The 26,203-nt window shown below is 43.0% G+C and overlaps 1 protein-coding gene across 1 annotated transcript; it reads left to right on the top strand.

The window, feature by feature from the left end:
- Window positions 1–25,793, top strand: ALDH7A1 (aldehyde dehydrogenase 7 family member A1). The gene is made up of 18 exons (XM_082191593.1): window positions 1–206; window positions 2,838–2,891; window positions 3,331–3,396; window positions 4,526–4,606; window positions 5,018–5,141; window positions 7,005–7,137; window positions 8,593–8,637; window positions 8,915–8,992; window positions 10,056–10,153; window positions 10,673–10,714; window positions 12,363–12,457; window positions 16,867–16,951; window positions 17,704–17,810; window positions 18,264–18,380; window positions 20,423–20,520; window positions 20,705–20,778; window positions 22,331–22,406; window positions 24,688–25,793. The coding sequence occupies exons 1-18, from the start codon at window positions 6–8 to the stop codon at window positions 24,740–24,742; spliced, it is 1,629 nt and encodes a 542-aa protein (XP_082047719.1). The 5' UTR covers window positions 1–5; the 3' UTR covers window positions 24,743–25,793.
- Window positions 25,794–26,203: the final 410 nt, after the last annotated feature.

Below are 26,203 nucleotides of genomic sequence, written 5' to 3'. Positions count from 1 at the left end.
CGCAGATGGCTCTGGGCGGCGCGATGCTGCGGACGACGCTCCGCCTCTGCGCTCTGTCGCGACGCGTCCGCTCGGCCTCCGCCGCTTCCAGCGCCTCCATGTCGACCCTGCTGATCAGCCAAGGCCGCTACTCGTGGCTCCAGGAGCTGGGGCTGCGCGAGGAGAACGAGGGCGTCTACAATGGCTCCTGGGGAGGCCGAGGAGAGGTAGGCAGCCACGGGCGGGAGCAAGCCTGAAAGTCACCGCAGCCAAATTTGGAGCGAGCCACGGATTTGCAGTTCCCCATGTGCTCCCAGACATCTGACTTTAGCAGGGTTTCCCGAAACAGCTTTATTCCTGTTAGTCTTTTCATTTATATACATTGCAACCAACGCCTGATTTATGTATAAGCGAAACAAGCTATAGCTTTGGGCCCCACTCTCTTGGGGGCCCCAAAAAATTTTAAAGAAAAAATAATAATATTAATATACTTAGTTGTATTTCAGTCCAACAATTACTTTGATAAAATACATGTTTTGCTATGTGTAAGTGGTTTTAGATACCTATTAGGTCCATAAACTACCATATAACATGTATTCAACACAAAAAAGCAGCAACAATTTGTTGTTGACAGAGGACAGCTGGACATATAAAGGGCTCAGTTACCTTCAGTAGCTTGGGGTCTCATCAAACCTAAATCCGGCCCTGATTGCAACAGTGATTTAGCCATCATTGTAACATTATCATGCTAAAATAATTGTAAAATTATTGGAATGTATAAAATTGAAAACCACGAATTTAAAAAATCCTCTCTTCTCATATCTAATATATTTTCAAAACTGCAGGTTTTTACGATGACCCTGCCAACGTCTTGATCTGTTTGCAGCTTGTTATTATTTAAACCTTTAAAAATAATTTTCATTTATATACATTGCAACAATTATTTAGCTATAATTGTAACATTTTTACTTTTGACTCCCTTCCCCCTCTTTCTGCAGTCCCTTGCGTTTATTTTCATCCTTTCCTGCATGCTCCGAATTGTCTTATTCTTTTAATCCTCGCTTCTCATATCTATCTTATATATGTTTTCAAAACTGCAGGTTTTTACGATAATCCTGCCAATGTCTTGATCTGTTTGCAGCTTCTCTCTCTATACTACAATTCCCATCATCCCTAACCTCTGGTCCTACTAGCTTGGCATGATGGGAGTTGTAGTCATCAAAAAGCAGCCGCCTTTGGGAAACCCCGCTTTAGACGAAGGCTGAAAAGACAGTGAAGATTAGCTGGAAGCGAAATACAGTGATTTATTGTGGTTAATTAACATGGGAGCCTTGGTAGCAAGTTAGCCCACGCTGGGGCATGTCTAACATGCCCCTGCGGAGCACTTTATATTTGAAAAAGCCATCATCCCGAGGCAGCACAATGGTGCCACAATTGCATTTCCCGATAAATTGCAATTTCTGAAGTTCTGCGATGGCCAAGTCTGGCTACAACCAGGTTGCTTTTGGAAGTCGAAATGTCCTCAGGTTTATGATGTGAGATTTGTGCACATTCATATTCTGTGGAAAAGGAGCCTGACTTTTAATGTGTAACCTTTTGGTGGTTTTGAAACACACTCGATTTTGTCTATCTTTTAACAAAAATGTTGCCCTTTACCAGTTGCCACAGTCCGTTTCCTGGCCGGAATCGGCAGGAGAAAGGGACACGTTAATCATTCATATTGTTGGGCTGAGAAAATGTTTGTCCTTTGGCTATACCTTTGGACCTTCTCTTTCTGGAGATGTTTGGGTACCCTACTTGGAGGGCTACCAAAGACATCTAGCCTGGCCACTGTAGGTGGATGCTGGTTGAGAGGGAGGGATTCCAAACCTATTAGGCCTTCCTTAGTTATTTATCATGCATATGTATAGTCCGCTCTTTAATAATATCAAGAGAGTATAATATCCAGAATATCAAACCATAGGAATACGGAAACGTGCTACTTAGGGCTCTTGCCTGGTCTCTTGGGCAGAGTAGGAACTGCTTCTGGATCACCAAGCAAGAAAAAAATCTATAATTGGCTGCTAACTCTTGTGTACATCTGCATAATAATAATAATAATTAATTTATACCCCGCCCATCTGACTGGGTGGGCAGCTCCCAACAGAATATTAAAAATACAATAAAATATCAAACATTAAAAACTTCCCCTTCAGATGTCTTCTAAAAGTTGTGTAATTCTTGAAATCCGAAGAGTTCCACAGGGTGGGTGCCACTACTGAGAAGGCCCTCTGCCTGGTTCCTTGTAACCTCACTTCTTGGAGTTAGGGAACCACCAGAAGGTGCTCAGAGCTGGACCTCAGTGTCTGGGCTGAATGATGGGGATGGAGACGCTCCATGTATATTGGGCCGAGGCGAGGCTGCTATATGCGATGGGCAGAACAGCCCTATGCATAGTCTTAATAATCTACTTAGAAGTGAAATCCATTCAATTTGGCCTTAAATGCACTCGGGAGAATAAATATAATTGCCTCAATCCAGGGATGGGCAGCGGAAGGCTGAATGTTTTGTGTGATGGTACCATCTCTCCCCAGAGCAAGGCCGCTTCATAGGAATCCAAGCTCAGGATCTGTGTATCATCTTATGGGTTTTCCCCACAACGGTACTGCTCAATGTGCCCATAGCTTGCTTTGGTGTGCAGATTGTGGTTCTCATTCCGCTGCAGATCAGGGTGAGTGTATTTAGATTGAGATAATAGGGCCATCCACACTATGTCCTTTCCCGATGTATAAGTGACTCTTGAACCATAATCCTTAAAGCTAGAGAAGAAGCTATGTTCTTGGTGATTAAAGGGGATTGGCATATCTTTCTCTCTTTAGATCGTGACGACATATTGCCCTGCAAACAATCAGCCAATTGCCAGAGTTCGTCAGGTAAGGGTCTTTCTTTCTTTCTTTGATCAATCTATAGATAAATGCTACACTGGAAATTTTTGCAATACTCTTCACATAGCCAAAGGCTAGGTTTGGAATGTCAGTAGAGCTAATTGGGGAGGGGCTGTGGAAAAGTAGCTGAGAGCAGTGGCAGATGGAAATTTTATGGTTGCACGCTCCCTTCCTTTGCTGGATTTAAATCACATGTGTTGAAATGGTGGTTGCGCCACAGAAATGGGTTCGTGGTATATTTCCTCTTTTATTCTACCACTTCAGGCAAACTATTTCCAAAAGTTCTGAAGCTTTTTATGTTCAAATAGCACCTCCTTCTTCCATAAAACTAGAATTTGCTGGCTGGGTACATTCTTTTTCCATTGCTGTTTTCTACAAGAGTCAAAAAATTACAAACGTGACTCTCTTAAAAAATATATCATTACAGGCCAGTATCGAAGACTATGAAGAAACACTAAAGAAAGCTAAGGAAGCCTGGAAAGTATGGGCAGAGGTACGTTTGAATTCCTTAATATTTTTTCTGAAATACAGGCAGCCTCCCATTTACACAGGGGTTGTGTTCAGAAGCACCTCGCAGGTCGGCGAAATCATGTGTAATTGAATCCCATTGAAAAAGCCTGCAAACACCGACCCCCGTTCTGCCCCTTTAGTGATGACGACAACAACAACAATTTATTATTTATTCCCCAGCCACTCTGGGCAGCTCCCAACAGAATATTAAAAACACGATAAAATATCAGACATGAAAAATGTCCCTAAACAGGGCTGCCTTCAGATGTCTTCTAAAAGTCAGAGAGTTGTTTATTTCCTTGACATCTGATGGGAGGGCATTCCACAGGGCGGGTGCCACTACCAAGAAGGCCCTTTGCCTGGTTTCCTGATGTTTCCAAGTAACTTCTGGGTTCGGCTCTATTCACTTACACACAGTCGTGCGTGCATTGAATGCGCATAAACGGGGTACATTCTTTGATAAGAACCACACTCATTAAACTCATTTTTATTAAGCAACGCCGTTAGATTCTGATGCGTTTGCCTTAATTTGTGTGAGTCCTCTTTCTGGTGCTTTATGCCTTACGCTGCCACTGTAAGCAGTTGCTATTAGAGTTGTGCTTTACAGGTGGCAGTTTGTGTGTGGTAGACTTCATTAGTACTAGAAGACTAAACGGCAACACCAATATTTCAAAGATGCGGGTCATAGAAAGGGAAGCCACAACTTTTGAAGAACTAAAGACGCATTTTGGCACACTTGCATTTTTGAAAAGCATCTGCATCTCTCAACATGCAGATTTATTTCAATTGTCTTATGTATTCTCACAAATATACACACACACACACACACACACACACACACAAATGGGAAGTGTTCAGAAGCATCTGTAGTTTTTGAAATACCAAATAAATTTTTCTTCGGATTTCCCTGGAATTCAGACAAGTTGTGTCACTCAAGAAATCACCCACGATATTTTTTTTCCAACTGATAGGATTGGTTACCTTGATACTTTCAATGGTGTTAATAGAGATTGCCTCATCTGGATACACATTATTTAAACGTACAGTTTTGGACAAAGTCCACAGTGTTTCGTAAGACTGGGCTTAAACCCGTTTTTCTCTTCTTTGTCTAGGTTCCTGCACCCAAACGAGGAGAAATTGTGAGACAGATTGGTGATGCCCTGAGAAAGAAAATCAATGTTTTGGGAAACCTGGTACGGTTTGCTGCTGCAACAGTAATCGCTCTGGCTGAAAGTTTTGGGACCATGTCTAAAATACAGCCACGTCTGTAAAATAAGAAATGATACAGTTTCATTTGTGTGAATGCCGTGGGGTTGCAAACCCCGACAATCGGCAACTGATCATAAGTGCTTGCAAAGTGCAGAGCTCTGCTTTGCCCTCACAATTCGATTCCAAACTGCCTGGGCCAAAATGGACCACCCGGCGCCATTTTGACAGCAGGTGATTGACTGCCTGCCTGTCAGACTTGACACATGGGAACTGGGGGGATGGGGATCCAGCCCACTGGTTGGTGCAGTTCCTTGCCTCTGATTGATATAGGGCTTAGTAGAATATTTCCTATTCAGTGATTGAACAGGACCAACATATTTCCTTAATACCGTCAGGTTTCTTTGGAGATGGGGAAGATCTCTGCTGAGAGTGTTGGCGAAGTCCAAGAATATGTGGATGTCTGCGATTATGCAGTTGGCTTATCCCGGATGATTGGTGGACCTGTCTTGCCTTCGGAAAGTAAGCATGTGTCTTTCCCTTTTTTCTTTCTGAATACATAGGTAAAGGAACCCCTGACCATTAGGTCCAGTCGTGGCCAACTCTGGGGTTGCGGCACTCATCTCGCTTTATTGGCCAAGGGAGCCGGCATACAGCTTCTGGGTCATGTGGCCAGCATGACTAAGCCGCTTCTGGCAAACCAGAGCAGCGCACGGAAACACCGTTTACCTTCCCGCCGGAGCGGTACCTGTTTATCTACTTGCACTTTGACGTGCTTTCGAACTGCTAGGTTGGCAGGAGCGGGGACTGAGCAACAGGAGCTCACCCCGTTGCGGGGATTCGAACCGCCAACCTTCTGATCGGCAAGTCCTAGGCTCTGTGGTTTAACCCATAGCACCACCCACGTCCCTCTCTGAATACATACTGGATGCTATTAAGTAACCCAGGGCGGGAAAATCTCAGCACTGTCAACTTTGCAGCTGCATTTCACGGCTGTTATCTTGAGCATGTTGGCACAGTGAAGAAAATTTGTATTTTCTTGTATTTTCCTCCAAGGAGCAGGCTGAGCGATGCCTTCATGGGTTCCAGCGGAATAAGTTATCATCCCTATGGATCACCTTGTATAACTCCTCAAAATGCACAAATAAATGGGATGCAAGCGCAAGATTCTCCTTGCCAAACCTTGCTTCCCACTCAGAATACAAAACTAGGAAGAAATAAGCTCTTCTGGCAGGAGTGCAGCCTTGAGATAACAACAGATATAACTTTCATTGCATGGCTAACAGTTGGGTGTGGACTTTTCAATTACTTGGCTAGGAGCGCTCCAATTTTCAGTGAGCAGAGGTGGGAGGTTTAACCCTTTCCTTGCGTTGAGAGAATGAAGGATCACACCTCCACTTCCCCATGTACTGTGGTCCTAGTGAAAATCCTTGCAGCTGGCATTATGATTTTTTTCAAGCAGCACAGGTAAATAGGTTGAAATGGATGTATTGAATAGTATATGTGAAATATGCGGTATTTATGTGTAACACTGGAAACCATGGAAGGGAAGTCCATGGGTGAAGAAATTTATGGGTTTTTTTGTTTTTGTGAAAAATCAATAAATAATATTTACAAAAAATAGCATTTTTTTCAAGCAATACAGTTAAAGTACTTTTATATGAAGTACTTTTAAAGTACTTGCAAAAAGAGATCTTATTTCAGATTATATAAAAGATGCCTGTAAGCACTTTTTGGCTCAAAAAGTAACGAAATCGTACAGTAACTGGTGAGCTCTTAACTTACAACAGGTGTTGCACCTTTTGAGTATATTTCATGGCTGTTGGAAAGCTGTTCTCCATGCTTGTAAAGACCACTAAATTGGGAGCAACCATTGAATTAGGCTCCTTTCGTGCTGGTTTGCGCTCAGTGCCGAAACATGGTTTAATGCACTCAAACCATGGTTTCTCAGGCTGGCTTTTTAAGCTAAGCAGAGTCTGTGTTGAACCTGTGCCTCTGTTTTGAACACAGCAATAAGCTCAAGATTATTTTAAAAGTGGAACTTTACCGAGTCAAAGTCATCCTCCGAAGTATGCTGGAGGAGAAAGGGAGGGAGGGAGTCTGACTCTTTACTCAAGCTGGTTTCGGGCTTGTAGATCTCATCCTATGCAAACAGAGTTATTTTTTGTGCTTTGATGCGAAGGGCTCTGCTGTCCGATTATTTACTAAAATAAGCTCGGTGCCTAAAAATACTATCACAATAAGCTTTACGACACAGTGTGCTTGTGGGGATGGAATTTGGCTACTTCTTGTGTACACTGAGTTCCTTGGAAAGCGAGAAGGATAAATAGAATAAATGAAATCCCATGCTCATCAAATGTCCTCTACTTGGCATTTTATTTGCAGGGCCTGGGCATGCCTTAATAGAACAATGGAATCCTTTGGGATTAGTAGGAATCATCACAGCTTTCAACTTTCCTGTAGCAGTTTATGGCTGGAACAACGCAATTGCAATGGTCTGTGGCAACGTCTGCCTCTGGTAAGTTGATCTGTCCTCCTTTATGGCGATGGTTTTAACTGGTGGCCTCTAATCTAACAAGGGGCGCTGCGCCGTTTGAGTATATTTCATGGTTGTTGGAAAGCTGTGCACCGCAGATGCAGAAACTGGGCGTTGATGGATTCCAACTCCCATGAGCTCAATCAGCATGGCCAATGGTTGAGGATGATGGGAGTTGTAGTCTAGCAACTGGCCACCTCATGAGAAGAGAAGACTCCCTGGAAAAGACCCTGATGTTGGGAAAGATGGAGGGCACAAGGAGAAGGGGACGACAGAGGACGAGATGGTTGGACAGTGTTCTGGAAGCTACCAGCATGAGTTTGACCAAACTGTGGGAGGCAGTGGAAGACAGGAGTCTTCCTGGCGTGCTCTGGTCAATGGGGTCACAAAGAGTTGAACACTACTAAACAACAACAACAAAAAACGTCTGAATGGCCACAAGTTCCCCGACCCTTCCATATGCTAAGTATTTATTCCCTACACAGCAGTTCTCTGGAATGTACTTAAAGCAGCGACTGTTTCCATTTCTTTATTGAATCTCTGCTCAGCAGCTGAGATAGTTGCCTAGAATTACTGAGTCATATTTTTACAGTGGAAAGATTATGATGCTTATTTGGTTAGGTACCCTGTCTATCAGCCACGTGTGACCAAGTGAAGATGCCGGACATCTCCACCCTCTGCCTGGGAATCATTAGATCTGGACTGTTTTCACACACTAGCAACACATTCTGTAGAATTCTATCTGTTATATTTTATCGGCACAATCGGAATGAATTTCAGGAACCAAAATGCTTTTTCTGTGCAGCCTGAGCAGGAGGAGTGAATGAGATTATAGTTAATTGTTCTAGCTTATTTTAACTTATCCCACCTCACTGCTGTGCTCGCAGTTGGGAAGAATTTTCTTGTATTATGAATGGTCCGCGTCACCGCTAAGAAAGAAGTCAGAACAGGCCAGTATATAGTTGGACTGTCCCTGGATCAAGTGACTTTTTTTCTTTTAAGTTCTCGAAGTTCTTAAACTAGCTGAAGGTTGTGATCTGAACTAGCCAGATGCTTAACTGAGAATCAATCACAGTCAGTCCATCGTTTGAAAAATAAGACTCGCCCTGAAATGGCAACAAGCCATTCCGTTTTGGCGACTGTAACCTTGGTTTAAGGAGACATTTGGCACGTAGCTTATACATCTGAGTTTCTAACACTGTACCCAAGCCTTAAGTAACCGAACATTGGTGGCCTGTTACTTCAAAGTTGCATGTTGTTTGGAGTTCTCTCATTTTAGCACCTGGTTAAAAAAGAAGATGATGAAAAGCTGGTAATCTATTGCTTTAGGTAATTTTAGGTGTTTTGATGTAGCAGTTTCTTAAAATATCATGCAATGTTCATTTTAAAATAAGCAGTTGGGAACAATAATCTTTCCTGGTTTGTTTCCCTCCAAAGGAAAGGTGCTCCCACAACGTCGCTCGTTAGTGTCGCCGTTACAAAGTGAGTTTTCACTTACCTCTATTGCTAGAACCTCTGTGCTTCCTTTCTGTCTCTTGTTCGTTCTTCTGCATTCTTTTAAGAAGCTGGCCAAGTGTCGCCTTGGCTGCAACTTGCATTCTGGGCTTCTCTGGTAACGTCTGAAATGAGAGGTCTATGTCAACCTCCCTACTTTGGTTGCATTAGGGAGGGATGCGGATAATAATAATAATAATAATAATAATCCTTTTGCCAGTGAACCATCAGGACATCTAATGAATCTTCATTCTTTGTTTCCTAGAATAGTTGCCCAGGTTCTGGAGGACAACAAACTGCCGGGTGCTATCTGCTCTCTGGTCTGTGGTGGAGCAGATATTGGGTAGGTGCAACGTTTGGTATTTTTATGCACAGTTTGGGAATATAGTCTGGTGAATCTTGTTAAATCTCTGTTAACCTCTTAACGGTCCTTTTAATCTACAGCTGCAAATGTTTCCTACGCTATTGACTCGTTGCATCAGAACAAGAATGAGGCTTCGCTTAAACTGTGATCTCCTTACTAAAGGAAAACCCATCCCCTCAGTAGACCTAGATTTGACACGACAACGCCGTCCCCTGCATATCTGCTTGGAAGTAAATTCCATTGGGTATGGTGGGGCTCACTCCAGATAAAGGATTGCATTGTGCACCCACTACCACAAATATGATGGCTAGAAATGTCAAATTCACTAGGAAGTTGAATTTACAGTAAGAAACCACACTTGTCCCTGATCAGTCATTCTAAAAGCCATTCTGAACCTTCCTCAAGGTTCAGTTTTGCACACTTAAAAGGAATAGCTGTCTTGTGGCAACTTTGGTGTGTTCTCCCTCCAAATACAAAAACTTTCAAATATACGTGCTCCTTAATCTTTTGAGTGGCAGAGCGGAACGCTAAAGCGGTGGTTTCCAAATTTTTCCCATTGGGCCACTTGAAAATCGCTGGTGGTCTTGGTGGACCACTCAATGATCTTTCTTGGTGGACCACTTTATGATCTTTCTGCAATTGCGATAACTTTGGGCTAGATCCGGCATGAATTTTAATTGCATTTTACGGCTGATATTTCTTTCGATTTGTTATTGCCGTTTGCATTCCATAGACTTCTGATTGTGATGTGATCAAATACAGTGTAGGAAACAAAAGAAGCAATGGATTTGGAAAAATGAATGCACACATGGCATGGGACGGCAGAAGGAAGCTTGTTCATTCTGATAAAAATACAGACTTTCCGTTAGACAAATAGCGAAGTTGATGGCTGAGGAGTGTCACAAGAATTATAAATTTGATTGACACAAATGTAACGTGTTTTGAGAGTGAAGGGCAGGGCTCCCCCTTCCTCCCACCCTAACATACCTTCTCATTCTACCTGTTTTGCCACTGACTAAGAATCTTCCTCTGTCCTCTGTAGCAAAGCGATGGCAAAGGATGAAAGAGTGGATCTCTTGTCCTTCACTGGCAGCACCAATGTGGGCAAGCAGGTAGCGATGGTGGTTCAGGAGAGATTTGGTAAGTGGCGTATCGTGATCCAGTATCTCTTCTGAATTAAAGGAGTCTTACAATTTTCCATGTTGGCAACTGCCCCGTGTTCTTCAGGTGAAGGGCAGTACACAAATTCAATTAATAATAATAATAATAATTAATAATAATTAATGCAAGTGGAAAGAGTGCTGGCTTTGGTTCAGCAGAACTCTTCCTATGTTCTTACAAGAAGCATCATGCACAAGCCCTTTGCATGCACATAGAGGAATTCTGAATTGTGGCCTGCCTCAAGGTTTTTTTTCAGCTTACAGAAGAAGCTGCTTTTTAAAACAACAACAACAACTTTGACTCCCTTCTTCTTTTGTGAGCCTCTCTATTTATTTAGTCCATAAATTTTACACACTGCTTGGTTGTTGTTTTTTATATAAAAAAAATACTCGCTCAAAGATGCAAAGTCAATATGACAACTGGGCGTGAGGAGGGCATATTCCTAGCTAGGAATTGTGGGTAATGTTCACATGGCTTACTGCTTTTTTATTTCAATAGGACGGTCTCTGTTGGAGCTTGGTGGAAACAACGCTATTATAGGTAATTAATATTTTCATTAAACGTTAAAGCCGATCTCTGGCTGAGTGAATGCGCATGGCCAATGGCTTTGCTGCAGGTACTTAGGATTTTCCTGGAAATTAGAGTCCACGTGCTTTCATGATGAGCTGCTGGTGTTTGCATTTAAGAGGGTGCTCAATATCTGTTTTGAAGTGGCACTTACTAGCCTTTCCTTTCAAGCTCACTCCACCAAACGAAGGTCTTTTGCTTCATTTGTTACTTGCCACGTTCCTGCCCAAAATTCCGCAGAGTCCTCTTTGGCCTCCTAATGCCAGCGAATAAGATTCCAGAGAAAAAATTGGGGTGCCCTTGTTTTTCTTGAGCATAAAGTCGGGGGCCGGATGGCAGCTCCAATTGTTTTGCGGCGTTTGCTACAGTTCCAGAACAAAGGTGAGAGCAGAACGGTTGCAGAGCTGTTATATGTGGATTGGAGTTGCAGTTCAGCAACATTGAGAGGACCAGAAGTTCCCTATAGAAGACGTTTCTGCTTTATCTTTTTTTGTGCAGTGTGTGTTTTGCACTATCCAGTTATACTCCACTGTGTACCTGTCTCAACAGATCCGCGGGGAACTGGGCAATTCTCGATTCAAAACAAAAGGGGGTTTTCAGCTGTTAGAGTAAAAAATTAGAGTTGAAATCAGTGGATTGAACTTAGTTATGTTTGGTGATTTTTAACTACTACCTACAATTTTTTGGGGGGGGATGCGGGTGGCGCTGTGGGTTAAACTACAGAGCCTAGGACTTGCCGATCAGAAGGTCGGCGGTTCGAATCCCCGTGATGGGGTGAGCTCCCGTTGCTCGGTCCCTGCTCCTGCCAACCTAGCAGTTCAAAAGCACGTCAAAGTGCAAGTAGATAAATAGGTACCACTCTGGCAGGAAGGTAAGCAGTGTTTCTGTGTGCTGCTCTGGTTCGCCAGAAGTGGCTTTGTCATGCTGGCCACATGACCTAGAAGCTGTACGCTGGCTCCCTCGGTCAATAAAGTGAAATGAGTCCAACCCCAGAGTCGTCCACGACTGGACCTAATGGTCAGGGGTCCCTTTACCTTTACCTTTACAAGTTTTTTTTATGTGTGTGGCTGTTGGCAATTCTGTACTCTGAGGCCTTTCAGGTGTTTTGCTACTGCCTATAAAGGCCATTGAATGCCTTCAGAATCAAAACCTGCTTCTCTCTTCCCTAATGCTATTTTCTTTTTTGAAATCATTTTTATTTGGTTTTACAAATATAAAGTTATAAAAATCCAAATATATATCCACATACAGAGATTCCTCCGAATCTCGGGTCTTCCCTCCACACCCTCCATGGGGTCCCATTTTGAACATTTACAACTGCATATTCTTCCATATTCTTAACTTTTATATCAATCCATCTTGTCCATGGTATTTGTTACCAAACAAGGGAAATCAAAATCCTGCCAATGTTTCCATCTGCTTACAGTGGTCTCCTAAACAACTTATAAAAATTTTCCCATTCTTTTATAAAGCTTTTGGGTTCTGAGTTTTCCAGGCATCTTTGACATCTCTCTTCCCTCATGCTTTTTGACTGACTGCTCAGACCGTCGGTGAGAGTCTCCTCCGTCTCCCCAGTTGCATCTGAATTCTCCCCTTTCTGTATCTTCTCAATGCCTTGCAGTCTTCGACGATGCCGACCTTCAGCTGGTCATTCCGTCGGCCCTCTTTGCGGCTGTGGGGACAGCAGGCCAGAGATGCACAACTGCCAGAAGGCTGGTAAGAAGCGCTGGGATTTCCGTGTCTTCTCCAAACGCCTGTTTGGATGGTAGTCGGACGCCTGCAGTGGCGTTAGGAACAGTGGTGGCTTGTGCCCAGGGCTGGATTTAGGTTTGATGAGGCCCTAAGCTACTGAAGGTTATGGGGCCCTTTATATGTCTAACTGTCCTTTGTCAACAACAAATTGCCGCTGTTTTTTGTGTTGAATATATGCTATATGGTAATTTATGGACCTAATAGGTATCTAAAGTCATTTGCACTTAACAAAATACAGTGGTACCCCTGGTTACGAACTTAATTCCTTCCAGAGGTCTGTTTTTAACCTGAAACCATTCTTAACCTGAGGTACCACTTTAGCTAATGGGGCCTCCCACTGCTGGCACACAATTTCTGTTCTCATCCTGAGGTAAAGTTCTTAACCCGAGGTACTACTTCTGGGTTAGCAGAGTCTGTAACCCAAGGTGTTTGTAACCCAAGGTGTTTGTAACCCGACGTACCACTATATGTACTATATGTATTTTAATATTAGATAACAGGTACAGCAGCTTGACCTACATTCAGCTGTGCTGCGCTGCAGTCTGCAGCTGCATGCTACATGTTGCCATACAGCCAGTCTATGCAGAATGTAGGCACCCTATATATAGAAATGAACAAACCAGTGATAGTTTAGGGAGCAGGTTAGCAGGCGGGGCCCATTACTTACATTATAGGAGACTACACAACATAAAACACTGTTGCTGTATGTAGGTTTTACCGTATTTTTCACCCTATAGGACGCACCGGCCCATAGGACGCACCTAGATTTTTTGGGGGGGGGGAAATAAAGGAAAAAAATTATTCCCCCCCCCAGGCGCGGGGCTGGGGAAGCTCTGGCGTTGGCAGCTTTGGCATCGCTCTGGGAGCTTGCGGGGCTGGAGGAGGGGAAAGCCCTCCGCCAGCTTTCTCCCGCTGTCCCCCGAGTTTGCGGGGCTGGCGATGGGGAGGAGCAGGCTTCTCCCCCCCCGCCAGCCTTCTAGCCAAGTCAGGGGACAGTGGGAAAGGCGCGCTGCACCTCTCCCGCTGTCCCCCGAGTTTGCGGGGCCGGCGACGGGGCTCTCCTGAAGCCTGGAGAGCAAGAGGGGTCGGTGCGCACGGACCCCTCTCGCTCTCCAGGCTTCAGCGAAAGCCTGCATTCGCACCATAGGACGGACACACATTTCCCCTTCATTTTTGGAGGGGGAAAAGTGCGTCCTATAGGGCGAAAAATACGGTATTTGTTTTTTTATCTTATATTTTGGAAATGTACATCCAGGTTTTTTTCCCTTTATTTTTTTGGGGGTCCCCAAGAGAGTGGGACCCTAAGTTACAGCTTGTTTATACATAAGTCTGGCACTGCTTGTGCCTGTTGTGGCTGGTAGGATGGCAGGCCAACAGCTCGGTGGAGCCAGAGCCCAACAGGAGACAGAGCCTGGTAGTTATCGCTTTGACTCCCTCTTTGCCGTCCTCCTTGCTGGAATTGTGCAAAGGGTGACACTGCCACTAAGGAAAAAGAAGCGAGTAAAGTCTGGCTGACGACGGACTGAGCTTGGTTTGTCCTAATGCAGGCAAAGGCAAACTTGGCCCTCCAGATGTTTTGGGACTACAACTCCCATCATCCCTAGCTAACAGGACCAGCGGTCAGGGATGATGGGAGTTGTAGTCCCAGAGGATCTGGAGGGCTGAGTTTGCCTTTGCCCTATCCTAAGGGACCAGCCTCCACCGATTTAGGAGGGGCTCTTGTGTTTGTGCGTGCCTGTTGCTCCCCTTCTCCTGCCTGAGCAACACAATATCTGTCCAGTTCCAGGAAGGAGTTGTCCTCTGAGCGCATCAGCAGTTTTAAGCACTGCTCATTCTATAACGGTCTGACTGCCCGTAGAAACTTTTCAATGAATCATTACATAACTATTAGGTATATTCCAGTCAGTGGCGTAGAGTGGGGGTGCAGGGGGGGCCGGACGCACCGGGCGCAACATCTGGGGGTTAGGGGGCGCAAATCCACGGGTTAGGGGGCGCAAATCCACGGGTTAGGGGGCACAAATCCACGGGTTAGGGGGCACAAATCCACGGGTTAGGGGGCACAAATTACTTCCCTTGCCCCGGGTGCTGACAACCCACGCTACGCCACTGATTCCAGTTGCATTATTATGTAATTTATGTGAAAATACTCCACATCAAAATGATGGAATGCTCTGTTGTTGTTCGTGTATGCCTTCCATCATCATTAAAACAACAACAACAACAACAACTTATTTATTTATACAGTGGTACCTCGGGTTACATACGCTTCAGGTTACAGACTCCGCTAACCCAGGTTAAGAACTTTGCTTCAGGATGAGAAAATAAATTGTGCTCTGGCGGCGTGGCAGCAGCAGGAGGTCCCATTAGCTAAAGTGGTGCTTTCAGGTTAAGAACAGTTTCAGGATAAGAACGGACCTCCAGAAAGAATTAAGTTCTTAACCCGAGGTACCGCTGTACTCTGCCCGTCTGGCTGGGTTTCCCCCGCCACTCTGGGCAGCTCCCAACAGAATATTAAAAACATGATAAAACATCAAACATTTAAAACTTCCCTAAACAGGGCTGCCTTTAGATGTCTTCTAAAAGTCACATAGCTGTTTATTTCCTTGACATCCAATGGGAGGGCATTCCACAGAGTGGGTGCCACTACCGAGAAGGCCCTTTAGCAAAGAATGGAACCAGAAGAACTCTGGTTAATTCCGAAGCGATTATCTTTCTTTAAATTTGCCTCCAGCACAGTTTGTATTGCTGCGGTTCTGTGAAAATGATACATATTTATTTCAATATTTCAAGCATTGGATAATTTTTGTTTGCCAAATGAGTCATGCTTAGCCAACAGATAACAGGCTTCATAGCAGCCTGGGGGAAATCCCAAATGCTCTTTTAATATATTTTTTTCATTCCAAAACCATTAGTTCTAAACTCAAAAGGGGATTTTTGTAGAACAAGATTTTCCCTTCTCTCCCCCCCCCCACCTGTCTTCCAAATCTTCTATGGAGGGTCCTTAAGCTTTTCAAGGTGTATTTTGGGATGTTGGAGCTGCAAGGAGGAGAAAGGAAAGACCCGTTCTATTAATGGCTGTCTGCTTGTGCGTGATGTTTGATGTCTCCCGTTATTACTGCTCGCTTTTGAAATAAGGTTATTTAAATTCTGATCAGATCTCCCTAGTTCACAATGAATAGGAAAATACAGTTCCGAATTGCAGGCTTATGCAAATGAATAAAACCCAATAGGTGAAGCAGAAATGTTGGCACATCTCATTTAAGTCAGCAGTTACTTAAAACCTCATGGGTTTTAGAGAGATTTAGGAGAAGTACCTAGCTTTCTCTTGATTGTGCACAGTGAAATAATTCCACGTTTTCCCCTTAAAGACCAAAATGTGCATTGGATTCTAAGTCTTTGATTAAATGTTTTAACTCAAAGTGCTATTATTTGGCTTTAGGCAGACCGAAGTTCTTCAAATTCTGTTTTATGGTTTGCCAGACCAATTGCCGCGTAAAGAGCCCTTTGTATGCAAAAGGAACTGGATTCTAGAGCCTTTCGCTACTGCTGTTTGAATATGTTGGGCTTTGTTAATTTCCACTTTAAACGTCTTGGCAATTTTACCCTGAGATGGTGGAAGAATTTGCCAGCTTTCAAAAATGCCATCTGGTTGAGAAATAGAATGTGCATTTCTCAGTACAGTGGTACCTCGGGTTAAGAACTTAATTCATTCTGGAGGTCTGTTCTTAACCTGAAACTGTTCTTAACCTGAAGCACCACTTTAGCTAATAGGGCCTCCCGCTGCTGCCATGCCGCTGGAGCACGATTTCTGTTCTCATCCTGAAGCAAAGTTCTTAACCTGAAGCACTATTTCTGGGTTAGCGGAGTGTGTAACCTGAAGCGTATGTAACCTGAAGCGTCTGTAACCCGAGGTACCACTGTATGTATCTGGGGAGAAAGAGGAACTTGCCATAACTTAGTTTGATATCAAGGATAGCATAAAAATGGAAGTACTTTACAGTCGTATCTTGGTTTTTGAACAGCTTAGTTCTCTAACGTTTTTGGCTCCCGAACACCACAACCCCAGAAGTGAGTGTTCCGGTTTGCGAACTATTTTTGGAAGCTGAACATCCGACAGGGCTTCCACGGCTTCCGATTAGCTGCAGGAAATTCCTGTAGCCAATCAGAAGCTGCACTTTGGTTTTTGAACATTTTGGAAGTCGCACTTTGGTTTTCAAACGTTTTGGAGGTCATACTTCCAAGGTACGACTGTATTGGCATTTTCAACATTCGGAACAAACTCTTAGCAGCCCCATTGTTCTCTGCAAGACCTTGGAAGTTAGCACCTCTGTTGCCAATCTTCAACATATTTTTGTCTTCTAATGTTTTATTAGTTTTTGCATGAAAGCATCCATGATGAAGTGGTGGAGAAACTTGTAAAGGCGTACGCACAAGTCCGTATTGGAGATCCTTGGGACGGTAAGAGCTCCTCTTTGCTCTGGGAAGCATTGCATGGTGGTTCTTGGTTGCCATTGGAGTTTGGGAGAACTGAACAGTTGCCCACTTCCCAAACTGCCATTTCGGGGGGGGGGGGAGCGGCTTTCTTCATAGCTCTGCCTCTTCCTTACAGGATTACCTGTGAGGTGTCTGAGAAGAAACTCTGTGCGCACACGTGTGTGTGGGGGGGTTTGAACCACCCAAATGCCTTGCCCAAACTGTTGCTTCTCTTACTTAGGAAGGAGAAGTTGCATTTTGGTGCCAGAAAATTGCTTTAAGCAGCTCCAACTTGGGCCAAGCTTAGCTAATCTGAACTTCTTTCTCTATATATGTATATAACGGTTAAAGAAGAAAGTCTGTGAGTCATGGTGGAGGGGAGAGCATGTATACAACTTCAACAGAGCTTTGTTTGTTTTGTTGCTATTTTGTTAATGTTGTTAATACTGTTTTGTAGATCTGAATAGTGCCATACTTTGTGAATCCTATAATATAATATATAATATAATATATAATATAATATAATATAATAATAATATTATAATGAGTTGGTGTAACTCAGGGGTCAGCAAACTTTTTCAGCAGGGGGCCGGTCCACTGTCCCTCAGACTTTGTGGGGGGCCGGACTATATTTTGAAAAAAAATATATGAAAGAATTCCTATGCCCCACAAATAACCCAGAAAGGGTTATTTGTGGGCCCTGCTCAGATATACACTTTTCTTTTCTTTTTTTGCAGCAAACACCCTCTATGGCCCTCTGCACACGGAGCAAGCGGTGAAGTTGTATGTTGATGCTGTGGCCCAGGTCAAGCAACAAGGTGGCTCTGTGGTCTATGGTGGGAAGGTGATTAATCTCATAAATACTTGAAAATCTCTCTATATTTTCCCTGCGATTACAAAAAAAGTTAAAGCTGTCATCTTGAACGTGTTTCTCCCAACAATGGCGCACTATTTTTCTTGGAGGATAAAATCTGCTTGCAGGATGGGTTGATGATTAGTTGTATTTCTGATCAGGGTTTTCTGGATGACGGATAATTTTAAAACAAAGCCCCACCGTAAAGCCTAGAAGGTGAAATTCCTTGGTAGTCATACTCTGAATGCACCCACTGATATCCATGGGCTTTTCAAAGTTGATGGGGAATCTTCTGTCTTTGTGAGGTTTCGAGTTCTGCTGAAAGCAAGCCATTTTAGTGAAATGCTCCAATGAAATCGCATTGGAGCATCGGGCATTTAATGTATGATCTGTCTTGCCCGAAAACAACTGGTGCCATTTTCTTCTCCACCTTTTCCATTCCAGGTTATAGATCGTCCCGGAAACTATGTTGAGCCGACCATTGTGACTGGCCTTCCACATAATGCGCCGATCGTGCAGACGGAGACGTTTGTCCCTATTTTGTACGTAATGAAATTTAAGGTAAGTTTGGGTGTTCAAGACTCTCTTTCTTTACATGTTCAAAGGTGGTAGCATCATGAAGAAGGGAGGGGAAATTAATGGCCCATAAAAATGGTGCTGAATTGCATGAGTCAGCATCCGAGTATTGGAAACCTTGAAATCCTTTCAAGTTTTGATTGGTAGCTGGCAACAGAACATTGAGTTGGTGTATTTTTAAGATGACATTTGTTCAGGGACATTTGTCACCAAATGGTGTTAAATATGTTGGCCATAGCATGGGTTGTGTCAGGCAATATATATTTTTTCTAATAATTTTTATTAGATTTTCTGTTTTACAATTTGAAATAAACATTTTACAAACTGTAAAATATCCAGTGACTTCGCTTCTTCTCTTTTCATGGTCCATTTTACGTACCCTACGTCCCTGTATATTTTACTATAACCATTCAAATTAGTTTTCCACTTCTACATCCATCTAAAATTATTTACTCTGTTGAATTTATCTTAATGCTGCCAGCATTTTCAGCTGTATACAATTATTTTCCATATATTCAATAAATGTTTTCCAGTCTTCTTTAAGTGTGTGTTCTTCTTGCTCTCATATTCTATATGTTAAATCTGCATATTTTGTCAAATTGCCAATCCTCTTTAGTTGGGACCTCGCTCACTTTCCATTTTTGGGCTAACAAAACACGGGCCACAATTTTCACATATAAATAACCTTTTCTGACACCTGGGAATTTCAGTCTGGGTTATCCCCAACAAAAAGGATTCTGGGGTTTTTTTTGGGGGGAAAGTACTTTTAAACATTTTTTTCAATTCATTATGGATCATTTCCCAATACCCTTTTTACCTTTTTACACGTCCACCACATGTGGAAGAACGTTCCCTCCACTTTGTTACATTTCCAACACTTATCTGATTCTCTTTTATAAATCTTAGCTAATCTACTTGGAGTTAAGTACCATCTATGAATCATTTTCAAATAGTTCTTTCAATGAATAACATGCAGTAAATTTCAGGTCACTTTTCCAGAGTTTCAGATCTATAGTGTGTCCTGTATCTATTGCCCAGTGTGTCATTGAAGCTTTAACAAGCTTGTCTTTCATTTCCCATTCTAATAGAAAACTATAAATTTTAGACAAAAGTTTATCCTTATTTTGCAAGAGTTCTTTTTCAGATTGTGAGCTTTGGTCCAAAAATCCATTCTTTCTATCTAATTTAAACATATCGTGTAACTGGTGATCTTGCAACCAATCTGTAACCCAAGGTTTTCCTTGGGTTGTGTCAGGCAATTTTGGGGCATCCTTAATTTTCCTCTCTGGAAAACCAGAGCTCAGGGCGAAAACTCTTGATCTCCAACACACAACCAAGAGGACTATGAAAATTTGGGAGGATGGAGCAGGGTACTTTAATTAGAATGGTACTGCTCTCACAAAACAACAACAGGAGCATTCAAAAAAGAGTAAAATAACTGATAATTTGGAAAGGAAGGGTGGGCTGGAAGAACAGGGAGCTGAGAAGCGAAGGAAATGAAGAAAATACTTTGGTCTGAAAGAACCATTAAATGTTCAGTCCTCCAAGTCAGAGACAGAATTTGAAAAACCACAAAGAGCCACATGAGACAAGGTTATATTCCTCCTCCAAGGAAGAGGGCTTGGAGAATCTGGAAAATCCTTCCCTTCCCTCATTTATATGGAGATGTTAGTTTCATGTCGAACAGCTGTAGTGCCATGTTCATTTTTAAAAAAATAATAGTAATAGTAATAATAATAATAATAATAATAATAATAATAATAATAATTTATACCCTGCCCATCTGGCTGGGTTCCACTCTGGGCGGCTCCCAACAGAATATTAAAAAAGCGAGAAAACATCAACCTTTAAAAACTTCCCTAAACAGGGTTTCCTTCAGATATCTTTTAAAAGTCAGTTGTTTGTTTCTTTGACATCTGATGGGAGGGCATTCCACAGGGCAGGCGCCACCACCAAGAAGGCCCTCTGCTTGCTTCTCTGTAACCTCACTTCTCGACTCATTTAACAATGTGCACTTTCATTTCCAGACGGAAGAAGAAGCCTTCGCATGGAACAACGAAGTAAAACAAGGTCTCTCCAGCAGCATCTTTACCAAAGATTTGGGCAGGATATTCCGCTGGCTCGGGTATGGCTCTTCCCTTTTCTGTGGACAAAGGTGGGGGATATTCTATTGGAGGGCGGGGTATTTACATCTTCTTCAAACATTGCCTAGATGAGATTTCCAACTCCAGCTTCGTTGTTGGAGATTGGTCCTTCTGGAGAATTGAGACTGATGTCTGCTTTGGTAATCGATTTCCCTTTCTTTCCAGGCCAAAGGGATCAGACTGTGGCATTGTAAACGTCAATATTCCAACCAGTGGGGCTGAAATTGGAGGTGCCTTTGGTATGTCCCCCCATCCCTTCTCCAAAAAAATTGTTGAATGCTATTGGACCTACAGAAAGTTCCTAAATTTCCATGCAGATCCATAGATGGGGGTGGTCATAGTTTACAGATGACCTACACAATTGTGTCTGCTTTTGGATCCCTCCAGTCTCCCAGCTTTAGTCCAGGGTATTCGTAGTGTATTTTGATTTACAGATGGATCCTGTCTGCCCCATCCCACCCCACGGTCAGGCTGTAATAAATTGGGCACAATCTAGAACAATGATGACCAAACTTGGCCCTCCAGCTGTTTTGGGACTACAACTCACATCATCCCTAGCCAACAGGACCAGTGGTCAGGGATGATGGGAATTGTAGTCCCAAATCAGCTGGAGGTCCAAGTTTGGCCATCACTGATCTAGAAGGAAGGGCTTCAGAGTTAGACATACATCAAACGCAAATGTTCCTATTTATTCAGCGCAAGTCAAAAAGATGCCTTATTCCAAGTTTTGGAGTAATTGTTTGTTGGAGTATTTGGAGTACAGTGGTACCTTGGTACTTGAACGGCTTAGCTCCCTAACAAATCGGCTTCTGAATGCAACAAAAGTGAGTGTTCTGGTTTGTGAACATTTTTTGGAAGCCAAACATCTGACGCGGCTTCCACTTGGGTGCAGGAAGCTTGTACAGCCAATCGGAAGCCGCACCTTGGTTTTCGAACTGTTTCGGGAGTCGAACAGACTCCTGGAATGGATTAGGTTCGAGACCCAAGGTACTGCTGTACAATGGAACCTCTGTTTTTGAGTGTCTCGGAAGCCGAACGATTCAGAAGCCGAATGCCGAAAACCTGGAAGTGAATTTTTCCGTTTTCAGGCACGCCTCAGAATTCGAATGGCTTCTGAGGCGCATTACTCCATTTTTCTCAGTGGAATTTGCCGACTGCCTATTGTGCCTCAGTTGTTGAACGTTTCGGAAGTTGAACGGTCTTCCGGAACAGATTACGTTCAACAACCGAGGTACCACTGTATCTGTAGAAAAAATATGTAGCCTAGGCACTCCTGCTCTTCAATGCAATTTCTGTACAGTGGTACCTCAGGTTACATATGCTTCAGGTTACATACGCTTCAGGTTACAGACTCCGCTAACCCAGAAATATTACCCCGGGTTAAGAACCTTGCTTCAGGATGAGAACAGAAATCACGCGGCGGCGGCGCAGCAACAGTGGGAGGCCCCATTTGCTAAAGTGGTGCTTCAGGTTAAGAACGGACCTCCAGAACGAATTCGGTACTTAACCCGAGGTACCACTGTATAAGGTTTTCGTTCTCTAGTTGGAAGAATGTACTGAATATTTCTGGCTTCACGATGGAATCCCTGCTATCATGAGAGCTGTGAATTTGAGACGACTTGGGCATTTTCAGGAGGATAGAGGATGCTGAGATTGTTTAGCCTTCAGTGAGGAGAGGAAAGAGGCTGAATGTTTCTATAGTCTGTCTAGATATGAGCTTCTTTGAGAAGTGCAAAGCGACATTCCTTGGTTTTCAACCTGCAACATCTCTTACCATCCCCTTCTCCCTAGGCGGTAATAAACACACTGGAGGCGGAAGGGAATCTGGCAGCGATTCGTGGAAGCAATATATGAGACGATCCACTTGGTAAGAGCTCAGGGGTTATGGCCGTGTAAATATTATCCAAGTTGCCCTTCAGGGGAAAGCCAAATAAGCAAAGCAAACCACAATTTAGCCTTGATCGTAAGTCTAAAGGGGGAAAGAACGCAAAAACATAATTTAATTAACCGAGTAAAGATCCAAAATCAAATGTCAGCGTTCACCACTGCCCTCCTCCCTGCAGCTGTTATTTTAAAAGTAACAAACATGGCATGCTAAACGCACGTGCGCATCCTCTAACTTGACCCTAATTTACTGAGAATTGGATTCTAATTTTGTGTCGTTTCATTTCTTTTTTTTTAATGTTACATTCTTGGTTGAAAATAAAAAGTACAAAATCACAAATGCACAGAGTGAGGTAAGACACGCAAAAAAGGAGAACAAGCAGGAAATAGTCCCCACAAAAAACCAGACAGAAAAAAGATTCTGTGTAAAACAAAAAAAAGGGGGGGTTTCTTATTGTAGTTAACCAGGCTTAATTTAATAGTGTTATTTCAATTAAGAAACCCCTACGCCTATATGCCAGTGTGGTTTGCTGTGTGACTTGTTCCATTAGTGTGATAGCACAGCACTAGAGGGAGCTGTTATGTATAGCTTAATGTATATGCATAACTGAATTAATTATATCTGCATTATTCACGTCAGGAGTAAGTCCAACTTGTTTATTTCCACCTTATGTGTGTCCACGTGTCTTTGTTATCCTGGCAACCTCAGAGTAGAGGTGTGCACTTTTCTGGCAGAAACTCTGTCAATGCTTTCCTCCCAAAACTGTGACATTAGTTTGTAGTTGCTTCAGGTTAATCCACATTCGCCTTATCTCGGTGAGAGCATTTTTAGATCTACTAGGCTGCTGTGGGGAACAGGATTGTGCACTTAACAACAACAACAACAACAACAACAACAATGCCGTACCTTGGTTTTTGAACAGCCTAGTTCTCGAACATTTTGGCTCCCGAATGATCGAAACCCAGAAGTGACTGTTCTGGTTTGCGAATGTTCTTTTGGAATCCGAACGTCAGATGGGCTTCTGCGGCTTCCGATTGGCTGCAGGAGCTTCCTACAGCCAATCAGAAGCCATGCTTTGGTTTTCAAATGCTTTGTTGTTGTTGTTGTTGTTGTTGTTGTTGTTGTTGTTAACAACAGCAGAGCAGCAGCTTGCATCCCATTCAGTGATGCTAATTCAGGGATGGGGAACTTGTGGCTTTCCAAATGTTGGGCCTCCCGATTCCCATCAGTCCCAGCCAGCATGACCAGTGGTCAGGGTTGATGGGAATTGTAGTCCAACAAGATCTGGAGAGCTGCAGTTTCTCCATCACTGTGCCAAACAGATCCAGAGTGGTGTGAAGCCATATGATATGCTGAATGAAAATGCAAATACAGTAAATGGTTTCTAAAAGCAACAATGGAACACAGAATTGCAAAAGATGTTCTATGTTAAAAATGGCAGCAGAAATACTAATGTTATACATTATTATTTTTTTTTAATATTATTTGTAGTAGTAGTTTCATTTCTTAATCACTTTATGCGAAGCATCCTGAAGTGATTTTCAATATAAAAATGTCTTTAAAAGCAGTTAAAACAATTGATCATGCAAAAATAATTTTAAAGAGCAGCTATAAACATTAAAAGCCCAATGTCTTCAAATTCTTTTTTCTTTTTTACATAATTTTTATTAAATTTTCTGTTTTACAATTTAGAATATTCATTTAAACAACCTTAAAATATTGATGGCTTCTCTTCTCTTTCCATGGTTCCTTTTTTGTAGCATAAATCCCTGCATATTTTACATAAACTAAACCATTCAGTATTCCATTAATACATCCATCAAAACTTATCTACACTGTTGAATTTATCTTAATGCTGCCAGTGTTTCCAGCTGTACACAGTTACTTCCCATATATTCAATAAACATTTTCCAATCTTCTTTAAACGTATGTTCTTCTTGTTCTCTTATTCTATATGTTAGATCTGCAAGATGCGCACATTCCATCAGTTTAAGTTGCCATTCTTCTTTGGTTGGGTCCTTGCTTGTTTTCCATTTTGGAGCTAACAGAACACGGGCTGCAGTAGCGGCCTACATAAATAACCTTCAATTTCGATCAAATTGTTTGATCCAGTAGGGTTCTTGGCTTTTCTTTTGCTCCTATAACCTGCATATTTTACTTAATGGCTGGGGCAACCCAGTCGGAAGGGTGTGGTACAAATAATGTATTAATAATAGTATTTTATTTGTCATGTCCAAATCTACTTTATCTGTTTATCTTTCAGCACCATCAATTACAGCAAGGATTTGCCTTTGGCTCAAGGAATCAAGTTCCAATAGCATCCTTGCAAATGTGCTACCCTGGCTGAACTTTGCGTTGAAGAATCAAGTCCCCGTTGATTTGAAATGTTGGACGTGGAACTCCCTGAAATCATGTGGCGTTGAGGATACTTGACTGCTCCAGTGTCCCCGGAGACATACTGAGGGTCCCTCGTGGCCCCTGGGCCCAAATCCCTTTGCCGCGATAGCCGTATCAAAAATGACTGCATTTTACGGAACCCAAGTACTCAAAAGGGTCTGGAGAGGAGGAAGGCTGAAAAAAGCTGTCTTTGTGCTACAGTGTGAGGAGGACGGGAACATTCTCCTACGTCTTATCTCTCGGTGCATCACAACACAAATATACAGGCACACCTTGTTTCATTGCGCTTCAGTTCATGGCCCTTTGCACATATTTTTCCTGGCCACTTCCAGGGTTGGGAAGCCCCACACCCCACTTTTGGCCGCAGAAGTGGAGTTGAAGCTGTTTCCCCCCCCCCCTCCTGCCCCCTCAGCCAGGCGAGCCGGCTTAATAGACTATAGTACGGTGCAAACATCACTTTTATACGCACTGGGAAACCCCTCAAAATTGTGTGACTTGCTTCATATTGCAAATTCGGCTTGCCGCAATATCTCCGAGGTATGCCTGTATGTCATGCACTCCGTAATCGTCTGCCTTCAAACCGCCTTGCCATTGCTCCTACTGCTCAGCTCCCAATCTTACACAGACGACTGGAAACAGATTTTGGGGGGTGATTTTTGCGCCCAGCTCCTCCCCCCCGGGCCAATTTTGTCGACCCCCAGGTATGTCCCCGAGAGTCCCTTTCTAGAAATCCCAATTAGGCAGAATATTTGCACACATTCTAATCATGTATCCTGGATTCTGGCGCTGTACTTTAGTCCCAGAGAAGCACCTGTATCTCTTTGAATCTTAGATCATGACCTACAAAATTCTACAACGCCGCCTGTGCCTGTTGCATTGGTCACGCACAACGAAACTGTGCCAAAGTGTATTGGAAAGGATTCCTATGTAGCCGGTTGCAATGCAAAAATAAAACTTCTACAATTCTTGCTATCCTGACCGACCTGCTTATTTATTTACTTGGGATCTCCAGTGTGCTGAAAAGTAATAATAATAATAAAAACTGTCTGGGATTAGGCAGAATTTTTGTGCTCACAGTGTGCTGCTTGCGGTGAGATGAAATTCATTCCTTTTTCTTAAAAAAACAACTGTGAAACAATGGCTATTGAAGGCCTATGATATTTCTATGCAGTGCTATTTTTTCTAGAAAAAGAGGTGCCAGAACTCGCCATGAACAGAGAGGGACCAGAATTGAGTGAAAGCGAGACTATGTAAAAGTGTCGTCTTTGGCAATCACTCGTAGCCGAGTAAGATTGTCTTCCATGAACACGGTCTTAACAGTGAGTCCGTAGGTGACTGTGGAGGCCAATTCTGGATCCACACCTCCTTCCACAGTGGGGACA

This window comes from Podarcis vaucheri (assembly GCF_965113315.1).
Source record: "Podarcis vaucheri genome assembly, chromosome: 11".
Taxonomy (NCBI): Eukaryota; Metazoa; Chordata; class Lepidosauria; order Squamata; family Lacertidae; genus Podarcis; species Podarcis vaucheri.
The sequence above is the reverse complement of the archived record's forward strand: the minus strand, read 5'-3'. Positions and strand labels throughout refer to the sequence as shown.

Bases quoted from the DNA above. Each gene is read 5' to 3' on its own strand.
- ALDH7A1 (XM_082191593.1), top strand. From the start codon at position 6: ATGGCTCTGGGCGGCGCGATGCTGCGGACGACGCTCCGCCTCTGCGCT. The intron at 5,142-7,004 runs GTAAGCATGTGT...TTTTATTTGCAG, and splicing joins ACCTGTCTTGCCTTCGGAAA to GGCCTGGGCATGCCTTAATA. The intron at 22,407-24,687 runs GTAAGAGCTCAG...TTTATCTTTCAG, and splicing joins TATATGAGACGATCCACTTG to CACCATCAATTACAGCAAGG.